The sequence below is a fragment of the Kryptolebias marmoratus genome, linkage group LG2 (assembly GCF_001649575.2).
Source record: "Kryptolebias marmoratus isolate JLee-2015 linkage group LG2, ASM164957v2, whole genome shotgun sequence".
NCBI classification, from domain to species: domain Eukaryota; kingdom Metazoa; phylum Chordata; class Actinopteri; order Cyprinodontiformes; family Rivulidae; genus Kryptolebias; species Kryptolebias marmoratus.
Window position 1 is genome coordinate 4509054 of NC_051431.1, and position 12180 is coordinate 4521233.

Below are 12180 nucleotides of genomic sequence, written 5' to 3' on the forward strand. Positions count from 1 at the left end.
AATGGTTTTTTGCACCATATTTGATTTTGTTAAACTTAGACCTTTTGTTTTTATTAAGCAAGAGTAGCTTTTATTTATTTATAAACTGCCAATTGTTCAAAAACAATAATTTCTATCTTTATGAGGTAAAAAATGCAGACCAAACAATAGTTTGAAACTTAAAAGAATAAGACTATCTGGCCAGGGGGTCAATAGGGTGGCTTGCAAATTTATGGGGGTGGCCATTGCCTCCCCTAGACTTCCCTTGGTAGTGCACCTGAGAAAACTACATTTTTTTCTAAATCAAGTTGATTATTCACTTTGCTTAAATGCTGTAAAAAGACCTAATTTGATGTGCAGAATCAGAACAAATTGAATGTTATCTAATTATTAAAAGAAGATCAAACCACCTGGCAGCCTGATGCTGAAAACACTTGTGTATATCCACAGATCAGTAACGGCAAAGCAGGATTCTTACCCGTAATCTGCGTCCATACACTGTAACCTGGCCACGGGCCTGCTCCTTCCTCTGTCTCCACTCCACCAGGTTAAGGCCATTGTCGATAGCCAAGGTTATGTTCCTCTTGCTGACTGTGGGGTTAACTGTGCCAGCCAGTAGGTGGGGCTCAGTGTACAGGGATACCTCCATACCATTGGCCAAAACTAGCCGCAACGAACCATCCAAACCAATAAAGTAGCTGTTCCGAACTTGATCTGAAGATAAAGAGAAGACATAAAGGAAAATGGCCATGATTGGGGTTAGAAACAGTCAGAGCTTCTTGGAGCTGATGTAAGAATACTAAATCTAATATTCCTCTCAGTAAGACACAAATATAATGACCCAAAATGGCTGAACAGCACAAAAAAAGCCTTTAGCGGCAGTATTTAACTGAACTGCAGCAGTAATGTTGAGTCTGTGACAACAAAGATCAATAGTGCAAGGTTTCACAGCACCAGTAAAGTAAAATTTTACAGCTGTTGCAGCAGCCTGGAGGATACTGAGAGATGAAAACTATCAATGCTGCTAGCTTACCAGTGGCCACAGAGAAGGCAGGGTATGCACACACCCACACACACACACACACACACACACAGAATCACAGGGAATAAATCTGAACCTGTCTATTAGTATCCCAAGGTGACAGCAGCCTATGTTCTAGTTCAAGACCAGTGAGTAATGTTTCACTGAGCATCTTATATACATCCACCAGGGAATGCTTTGCTCCTGCTTCTTGGCTTCTTGTAAGCACACTGAAAGGACCAGGAAGCAATTTATGTTCAATTGGACCAACAGATAATTAATGGTTTCTCAGACACTAGTTAGTGGACTTCCCTTAACAGAAAAAACAACAACAACTTTATACTGGTATACCCCTGTGCTGATTTGCCATGTTCTAATTGCTTTTGCAGTTTATTTACAGTGCACACAAAATAATAATAAACATTTGGAAAAATAGAGATTTGCACATAATTCTTTGGACCAAATCATCACTGGGTGTGCTATGTATTCTGAAAATGGTCTGAAAGTGACCTTGAACTGGTCCATAACTCTCTTCTTTGTGGCAAAACGTCAAGAGCTGACCAATAACCTCTGATGTAAAGCACCACCACCAAAAGGCCTCTGAGGCCAAATGAACCCAGAAATACTGCTGAGTCGAAAAGTTCACACTAATGTACACATACAGATCTGAGGGGGAGGGACCTACTCTACAGTTTTATTCACCTTAAGGTGACTGCAGTCTGCATAAAACAGAACAAATAATGTTGCAACAGCTCAGAATTACAGTTGAAATACAGCAATGGTTGACTGTAAATTCTTTAAATTGTGCAATTTCTTTACAAAATTCCAGTTTAAAATATGATTTTCTGCTTTAAAATTAGGAAAAAAGAAAACAATGAAACAATTATTTTGAATTTGGTTGTTTATTCACTGAGGATATATATGTCTTTTTCAAGCACCATTGTATTGTGTACTATAATCGGGTAGTATTAGGATTTCCTGTTAGTGGTATAAGATGTATGATGAGAGAAAATTTGATGTTTTATATTTGATATATATTTTAAACAAGTCCACAACAGTTGGGTGTGATAACTGGCAGCTTCTGAGAGTCTATCCTTCATATTTTAAATCTTAAAGTTTTCCACCTGAAATGATTTCACTAAAGCTTGAATACAAAAACACACAAATAACCAGAAAAAAATGAAAAGCAGTAAGTTTATATATAGTAGTAGTATATTTTAGACAATGCTGAATTCTTAACAGCAGAATTTTTTTATGTGAAATTTTTAGCCCTGAAATATGTCTAAATCAAAGTCAAAAACTGAAAGTGACCATTCTGTTAAAAACCTGTGAGAAAGAGGAGATTGATTTTAATCCATTAATAAATTGTGATGAATTTGGGTACAGCAGAAGATTCTTGTTCCAAAATGAACATATACATATATATAATGAGTAATCAGTACTTTGTCAGAGCAAAACTATAGAACATAATGTTCAAATGGGTTAAATTCTCTACTCAAGTTTATTTATCACTTCATTTCCAAGAGGATCTTGTATGACCACCTGCACTGGGTTTTCTGATTTATTTTCATGACATAAAATCAATGGTTTTTGTTTCATTTTTCCTTTTATGGGAAATGGGAGTTACACCACACTTGTTATTAAAAATAAAACAGAAAGCAAAACAACTCTCATTAAACTTTATATTTAAAAAGTGGTGACAAACCAGGTTTGCTTCTATTTATATAGATTTTTTTAAATGTTTAAACAAAAGCTTCTGTTTCTTTCTCATTATAGTAAAATAAACCAAAGGGGGCTGACAAATTATAGAGGGAATGGACATTCTAGATCATCTGTGCACCTCAATCCTTAACAGATTTCTTTAAAAAAAATCCGCCTGAATAATTTGAGGTAAAATGGTGGCCTCTACAGTACTAAGGTTAACCAGACTGTAACGCATCCAGCAAAGGCGACTAAGCAAGTCATTATTAGCAAAACTGAGACAAATCACCTCAAGAATCAGGTGTTACAATAAGAGCCAATGTGCTCAGTCATATCTACAAGATAAATATCAGAGCAAATCCTTGAAAAATTAAAGACTAAAACTTTTCAAACCTTATTTTTCCTAAAATATAGTAAAACCATTTGCTTAACCAACAATTCAAAATGCTTACCTTGCAAAAGTGTATAGAAATTGCCAGAAGCCGACAGGTTGGTTGTGACTGTGATATCCTCTTTATTGGAGCCTTCTGTCTGGATTCGAACTGAGCTGTCAGCATCCGTACGGTAGCTGCTCACTCTGCCGGTGGGGTAAGTGATGTTGGTCAGACGCCCGTAACCGTCGTACCTGCAAAAAACATCAGCTGACGTCAACCAAAGCATGTAAAAATAGGCATAAAATTAGAAAGCAATCTAAAAGAAAACTGTAAATTGCTCTGTCATCTCAGAATTGCTGTGATTATGTGTTTTTCTTGTCTTGTAAAGAAAATATTCTCATAGTAATTACAGATTGGTAAGCGATTCGAAGTACTTTTTGTTGAGCCTTTAATTTTCTCCTGGGTGACAAAAACTGCATGATGTGTGAACAGAGACGGTAAACAAGCAGCACATTATCCAACAAGAAATAAATTCGGAAGTATCACCTTTAATCACCTTGCTGAAGAACAACCATCATGTTTTAAAAAGACAGACCTATCTGCTGCTGCACTCTACTTTTCATGAGTAAGAGTAGGTACAGCAATATGCAGGGCAGGTTTGAACTTTTCTAGTTCTTTCAGCAAGATATGAATAGGACATGAATACAAATACATCTCAATATTTAAGTAACAATCAAATAATGGACACATAATAGAGAAAAAGCAACAACTATTACAAAGAAAAAAATATCAGTCAGGATGTGAAAGCACATACCTTTCTACATTCAGAAAACTGCCTAATAGCTTAAAAGATTAGCAACATCACCTAATCTCATTATATCGTCTTTGAAATAGGAGCACACAAGTGCAAATCCTTAGAGAGATGCTGTATCTCTGGAGCCTACAAATCAGTTCATCACATACAAGAACATGAGTGGCCAGATTGTTTCATTTTGTTCTGAGAGCGCATCGGCATCGAGCAATTTGAAATTTTTTTTAGATTGTCAGTATTTCAGAATGAGAGTGAGTGAACAGTACATTACGTAGATCGAAGACTTTTATCTGTGCACTGAATACATATTAGAAGGCCCTCACCTACGTTGCTGCGTGCTACAATAAAGCTTCTAATAAATGAGATGGCGGGTGCTGGTTTACAGATATTTCCTCAGTGCTGCCATCTCAAATATCCAGTATGGAAAGAAAGAGTGGGAGAAGGATCATCTCCTAGAGATAAATGTTATCTGATCTTAGCCGTACGACGGACTGGGATTCATGAGCATATTTCAGCCGAGTCTTTCACATCAGGAAATACAAAATAGCACAGTAATTTATATCTAAGCATTTGATTTCTTTGATACTGCTCATATTTTATCAGGGAGAAAGTTTCTGTGTTCATGGCACGTTCAGCCTTCTGCAGTGAAAACACATGTTATCTTAACTGTACCATCCTGAGCTGGTAATTTATTCAGCACAGTTTTCCTGTTTGCCTTCATCACAAAAGTTCAACAGACAGAAAGCTTATTTTAGAGCAACACTACATGTGCTGGCTTGATCAGTGACCCAGACTCTTTCTGTCTCAATTAGGGCTGTGAGCTAGCTAGTCGTTCCTTGAGCCTCGCTGCTGAGCTGCTAATGGTTCTGGCCCGCTTCAGCTCAGCTGCCTATTAGTTTGGTTTCTCTGGACAAGAGGGGCATACAGGGGCAAGGTGCTCAACAGCAGGAGAGGACTGATTTCCCCATGGTTGGCCACAAGTCCATTCAGATTGCATCACCTTAGTGTGACAAGCTAACTATATGACCTTTCATCCCATGGACCAAACAATAGGTCAAACACTTCATGTCAGCATCACCTCTAGCACACTAACTGTCAGTTTTATGCAAGATCTTCATATTTTTGCTTTTTTTTTCGTTGCCTAAGAATTTCAGAGCATAAAGTAAACTGCTGAAAGACATTAAGTTTTCACCCATTTGAAAGAAAACACGTGTGCTACTAAACAACAAGTCATTACCTTATTAATTGGCGAGGAGGGGAAAAATTACTTACAGTTTAAGATGATTTAATAGATTTACGACAACCCTTGAGCAAAAGCACTTACTCTAAGAACAAAAGTATAAGGAGGCCTGTGTGTGTATACAGCAAATGTCAGTGTAAATGAGGTTGCCAAAGGTTACAATAAAAAGATAATTCAGCAGACAATGGTTTTTGTTCTCTGTACTCAATCATTGGTGTCATCTTTGCACTCATTGAGATTATTTTTGATCTGTAGACCAAGGGATATAAGTAAGTATTAATTACCATGGGTAAATGTTTAGCAGTGCACTTTGTTGAGCAGAGATAAATAGAGGTTTTGATGGTAGCAAATTATGCTTTTGACCCTCAGGTGGTGGGCTGACCTTCATCGCTAATTATTCAAGAAGAAAACAAACACTCTTTATTGGGTTTGAATGAAACATGGATGAACTGATCTGCCTGTGGATAAAAAAGGAAAACTGAAAAACTGAAACTAAAAAAAAGGAAACTAAATCTATTCTTTTTTTTTTAAATCAGTTATAACACATAATCATGGCATAAATAATGCTCAACTTTTGTTTTTACTTTGTAGACATGCATTTTTAAGAACAAAATTAAAGTCATTGCTCAGAGCAATAGTTATATTCATTGCTACCTTTATTTGATTTGAATTTTTCCAAACTTATTTAAACTTTTTAGGATTATGAAATTTCATTTTTATGTCATGTAACTTTCTCTGTATGGATAAATATGTGACTTATACTCAGTGACTGTCAAGATGGAGGCAAATAGTGAAATTCTATGATGACAAAGGTCAATTCTATGCTTTACTAGAATTATTTTATTGTATCTAATTATTTTATTGGCTATAAACATTAAAAATAATTTTGAAAAAGGGTCAAATTAAAGTACTGGTTGATTCGTTCTTGATGCGCAATAAGTTTTTTTTTTTTTTTTTTTAATTTACAAAAACTGCCACACAAATCAATGAAATGAAAAGAGTGTGTTTCATTATAGTTATTAAAGCTGGTAATAACTGAATAAAGATTCAAGATTAAAAAATAACATTTATATGCCAAAGCATGTATTATTTTAAAATCAGTTTTGAAGTCTTTTATTGTTTTTAACAGGCACAGATGTTGCTTTATCAAACGAATTGAACATCCACGGTCGGCATTCAATTTTTAGCAAGTACTTTTTGTAACTGTTGCGACATGAAGTTATTGTTTTCTTGGCAAATTGAGAAAAAGCATGCTTAAACATAGTAATAACAGCAGCTACTTCCCAGATAGTCAAGGAAAACTAACCGAAAATTACACTCAATGACCATTCTGGGGCCAGAGGGAATTCAAAATTCCTATTAATGGGTGCACTCTACTTTCATTAGAGGCATTGCAGATTATAAAAACAAAGATAATGCACGTGTGTGTGCATAAAAAACGAAGCCTCTGATGATATGTAAGAGTTGTATTCTTCCAGTGAGATGCAACAGATGTTCCACCAGCAAATCTGCTTAATCATACCTTTTGAAATGACATCCAGTTAGCACAGTTTCCCCTGGTACAAGAAATTAGAACAAGGGACAGACTACTCAACACAAGTCACATGAGCATGAAATCCAACACTCATATGTTGAAGAGTGTGGGAGTGCTTTCAATTGTTCCCTCTCAATGTGTGGTTCGCCTCAGTCAATTACTACCTCTGGCTATTCTATTATGCTTGTATTAATGGGCCTACGCAGCCCTACGGGTAAAATTTTCTTGCCAGTAGATATATCTTGTTTTTGCACCCAACAACTCGAGACAATTCAGGGTCTGCAGTCTTACTGAAAGCAAGAGTGCAGATGAGTAACGTATCACCCAGTAATCCTATTTGGTTTGATAACAGCAAATAGGATTACACACATACTTCCACAGGTCTTATATTTTGAGTGACTTGTCATTCAGCCATAAGAGGGCAACTCGTGCTAAAAAGCACATATCTCACATACAAAACAGATCTCCCATTTAACATTAACTCACTATATCATTTTAGCATTATGTGACACAACAAATGCAGAACTTTTACTTTAGATTGTAGGTTATCAAACTTTTCAGCTTCTGACCCACAAAATACCAGTGGCAGAGACTTGGAACCCACACTGGTTCAAGAACAGAAATATTGCTAATAAATCAATTCAAGAGCATAGCTACATAAACGATTTACCTGATCTATATATATTTGTGACAATAGAGTTGTCAGATCAATTGGAAGCCTGTCATTTGTGTATGTTGATTAAAAAAAAGATTTTTGCAAATATTTCTTAAAATTACTTACTCAAAGAAAGTGGTCCATCCATTTTCATTTGTCTTAGAAGCAAGAAGTCCTGAACTTCCATGGTAGGTCATTACAGCAAGTTCTTGACCCTGGGCAGCAACAGTTTTAAGGGCATTATTGGTACCAATGGTGAACCAAAAGGTCTGTCCATCAGGGACCATCAACCACAAAGGCATTCCAGTGGTGTCTCGTCGAATGAGAACTGTGTTTTTGTTTTTATCAGTGATACTACTCAAATCTCCTACTCCGGAGTATGTCAGATTATAGAGGTGGTCTCCTGTAGTTAGACTCTGGGTGAAAATGTGGCTGCCATTGGAATCAAACAGATAGAGTTCATCATTAATGGGGGAGGATACCTCATACATGCTGAGGGGATTCAAAAAAGGTTTGTTTTTCCGCACATATCGGATACGAATGTTCCCAAGATCTGCAATGTAAAGGTCTCCATCGGGGCATACTGCAAGGGACGAAGGTGCATTCAGTTTGGCATCCTTGGCATATCCTCCATCACCAGAGTAACAATCACAGTTGGCATCATTCTTGCAGTCACACCCGCTTGGTGCCCCAGCAACCAGGGAAATCTCCCCATTGGTGGACACCTGTCGCACTCTGTTGATCTTCTTTTCATCTGACTCAGCAATGTACAAAACACCGCTGTGGGAAACAGCCAGGGCGTTTGCCGACTCTAGGGTGGCGTGGATGGCCACTTTACTCATGAGAAAATGATCGATACCAGGCACTTGGCAGTGCATGGGGCGGCCCGCCACAATGCGGACTTGATGGTTCTCTGAGATCTGGAGCACAACATTGTTGTCCAAGACAAACAGCGAGTTGTCCATTGGACTCACTGCCAGGTCTGTCGGCCACTCAAGGCGTACCTAGGAGGAAATAGACAAAAATGATCAGGTTCAGATTGCAAAAAATATAGATTGATTAGTTGGATGGATGGATGGAAGGAAGGAGGTAATACAATGAATAAGAGCAGCATAACAAGAGATAACTTATTTAATAACATTATTTAGAAAACAAACACTGCAGCTTATTATGCTAACTGCCTACATCTTGGAAAAGGCCTCTGCATCTTTAACATTTACAAAGTCCTTTTTTTTCATTTTACTTGCTTTTGGTTATTAATTTTGTAATGAGATTGCATGAGTCCTTGAAAAAGAGACTAGGGCACTCTGGCAAACCAAAGCCCATGCTGTCTTTGGCTGTCTAAATTACAACTTATTGTTCTGCTGACAATGTATCAGGCTTTTAACAAATTGGAATGATTGAATCAATCCCATTTACTGGTCTCCTTCTCACTTATTATCCCTCAGGGATCTCCTAGAACCATACTATGAAGTATCATATTTCAATGGACGACTTGAAGCGTCACCAAAGATCGTTGATTAAAATCTGGTCACAACAAAAAGTGATCAGTAAAAATACTCTACTATTCCACTCTACTACTACTGAAAACATTGAATTCATAATGTACTTTTCAAAAATGTACAAATAAAACAAATAGTTGAATGGAAATGTGAAAGAACTTTGATTTATTATATTTATGTGTTCTGCTGCTCTGCAAGGACACTGAACAATGTACCCAGGTCCATTTGACACCAAATAGTTTGTTGCTAAAAGCTATCAGCTTTCAGAATCAGCCAAATAACAACCTTTACAAATCTATTGTCTGCACATATTTCATTTTTCAATTTATAAGTGAATGTTAGCAGAACCGTCTCTTTAAAGTGGAGAGGAAATTTGCTACAAGTGGATAGAAAAACAAATTCAAGCATCACACACTGCTCATATCCCATAAACCTCCTATCATCCCCCACAAAACGGAGGAGGTTTATATAATAGGATCCATCTTTTGGCCACAGCCAACAAACAGGTGACTGCCAGTGGATACATGTCAGCTTTCAGTGAGCAGAAAATGCATTTACTTGGGTAATGAAGGGGAGACTTTCAATTTCTTAAAACCTATTTCTTGTCAACACTGGTGGTTAAATATTTCATGAGCCCGAGTGTGGAGTGGCTCAGGGGAACTGCCTGTAAGGAGGTTTTCACGCCACTTTGACTGATGAGGGGATATTTCCTGAGCTGCTGTCCCACAAGCTGTAACCCGATCATACCCTCCACTTTATACAGCAGGGCAGCTGTCAGTAGTGCCTCCCAGATACGGCTGCCACCGACATAAAACCCCAAAACATGTTCGTCAGCTGAGAATGTATATCAAGGATTAGAACCAACACAACACAACTAGTTTTAAATAGATCTGCAGTTGCAGTAGAGCTATAATGATGTTTTTATAGCAATCTCTTCTCTCTTTGCTCATACCCACATGGTGTCCGTCTGAAGAAGAGTAATAGGTTACTATTTGAAGTTCCTCTCAAATTTGAATTGAAAGTCACAGTCAGAGTCTTAAAAAGTTCTCTGAAGCTGTTAACAACCCTGAAATATGTTCATCTGATCTGCTTTTAAGACGTTGTTTTCCTCAACTTCAGTTTGAACTCAGCAGGCAATGCAAATAGAATATTCAAGAACGGAATCAGAAATGATGCAGATTGAAAAAGCAAAGCAATAAAGACCTAAGTGCATGGTATAAACAAATAAACATTCTTGAACGAGCTCAAACATTTCAGGGTGGCAATAAAAAAAGCAAAACTACAGCAAGATCCCAGGACAGTTCATTGAATTAAGAGTGAGTTTTGCAGCTGTTTGATCAGCACAGCGCGATAACAATGACCTTATCAGAGAAGAAATAAATCTGACACTATTTCTTGCTTAAATCAGGTGTGGTACAGCAAAAGTAATGACCACTGTCATGAGCCTTCTCTAGAGAAACTATTTCTAAGCAAGGGGTTGGGGAGTGTTTGAAGTAGGAGGCTATGTGCTCTGGATGAATTTTTAATGGATGCTTTTTACTGTCTGAGTGTCTCTGGCAATGCTTGTGTGATTTGTCATCATTGTGGAGCTCTAGTCAGCCTGCCTGCGTCCTCGCGGCTACAGAACTGGGATGGTGAACATCCATAGGCGCTTGTGTGTGGGAAGGTAGAGGAGCAGCAAGCAGGGGTCATGATGGGGATGGAGTTCCCCCGGGTGCTGAAAATGGGCAGCTGGAGGCTTTGCTTTCTTCACTGAATATATAAATTCTTATAAACAGACAAACTACACAAAACTAAACTAAACAAAAGAACAAAAAAAATCCATTCAATCTAGTTTCATCTGAGACACCCCAGGTCCTATTTGCTAGTTCTACTTAAAAACATACACAAAAGGTCAGATGGATTCCTCAGCTTGGACTGACTTTAATTATTTGCCAGTTTTAACTGTATTTTCTGATTTTTATTTTATAAATTATTAGGCACACTTCTCCTTGCTGCTTAGTTTCTGAATTTCTAAATCTTTATGAGAACATTATAGACAGACCGTGACTCAGAAAATATTAAGGTCTAATATCTGCTTTTGTTGTCAGAAATAAAAGGTTTTATAAAACTGAAGCCCAGAATCAGAATTTACCAGAAAGGTAGCCTAGGATTCTGTATGAATTTTATGTTTGTAGATTTTTTTATTCACACTGACTGTTTCAAAATAAATATTGTAAAATAACTTTTTTGGACCTTCTGGTTTTATTGCCTGCTGGTGAAGGTGAAGCAATAATGATTTTGCCCAAGTCTGTGCATGTGTGTCTGTGAATTTATTGGTCTCTAATCTTAAAAAAATATCTGAGTAATAGAACAGATTTTAATGACGCTTTCAGATGTAATAAGTGGTTTCACAACTGCGATTGAAGATCGCCACCACAGAAAACCATTTTAGAAAACACAAAAATGGCTGTAACTCAATAATTTGTCAATTTAACAGATATACGTTGTTTCAAGGACTTTTAGGTCTTTAATATCTTTCTGTCTCTGTCACTTAAAACATGTTTCTTGATGAATAAAATCTAAATATCTAAATTAATTTATCAGTCAGTCTAAATGAATTTCTCCATTACATTTTAAATACAAACCGCTTTGACCATAGTGCTGTATAAACTGCCAGTTAAATCCCTAAAGGCATATGAGATACTATAGGCTGTAACTGTCTCCATCTAATGTAGATTAGTTTGTGAATTACAAAGCTTTGATAAAGTTTCGTTAATTTCACTTAAAACAAAAGCCAACTACCGATGAGCTGAAAAACAAAAGTTCACAAGAGGTGGAAGCCTCCTATTGCTATCAAGATATTAATCAATACTAAAATTTTGTATCTAATTAGAAACTCATTTGCATAATTAATAAATTGTTGCCTGCAGTGTCCTATTTGTCTCCTGCAGCTGACTCACAACTCTACTGAGCAGCTGCCGACACAAAGCCACTTACCATCAACTGTTTGTCACCAACTTCAAACTAACTTAGCATTTTATTATTTTTCTAATCTTTATCTGGGCTCCATACTGGGTCCATTTGCAACCAGTAAATTGCACCTAAACCGTGTGACTTGGAGCTTTGTTCCCTTCGTCGTTGTAAATAATTATATTAGTAAACACCAGGAGAGAGCAACAATCTGTCAGTGTGTGTCTTGTGTGAGATAACGAAGTGTTTTTGCATTTTTATAACATTAGAATGGTCTGCATAAGTATGTTGGGTACCCTGTTGTGTTTCAGAAAGCAGCTACACACTTTGCCTTGCTTGTCGGTCCTTTGAACTACTGGTGGATTTCTCTAAAGAAATAAGCAAACAGACTCTCATATAAAGTGACAGAGC

The 12180-nt window shown here is 37.1% G+C and overlaps 1 protein-coding gene across 14 annotated transcripts in view; it reads right to left on the bottom strand.

Moving 5' to 3' along the window:
* Window positions 1–12180, bottom strand: part of tenm4 (teneurin transmembrane protein 4) — a 165069-nt gene that overhangs the window by 18073 nt on the left and 134816 nt on the right. For all 14 annotated transcript variants that reach the window (XM_017416404.3, XM_037981872.1, XM_017416393.3 and 11 more), the window contains 3 exons: window positions 7442–8319; window positions 3154–3326; window positions 458–693 (listed from right to left, as the gene is read on the bottom strand). In XM_017416404.3, coding sequence (XP_017271893.1) covers window positions 458–693; window positions 3154–3326; window positions 7442–8319 — 1287 coding nt within the window. The remainder of the gene's footprint in view (window positions 1–457; window positions 694–3153; window positions 3327–7441; window positions 8320–12180) is intronic.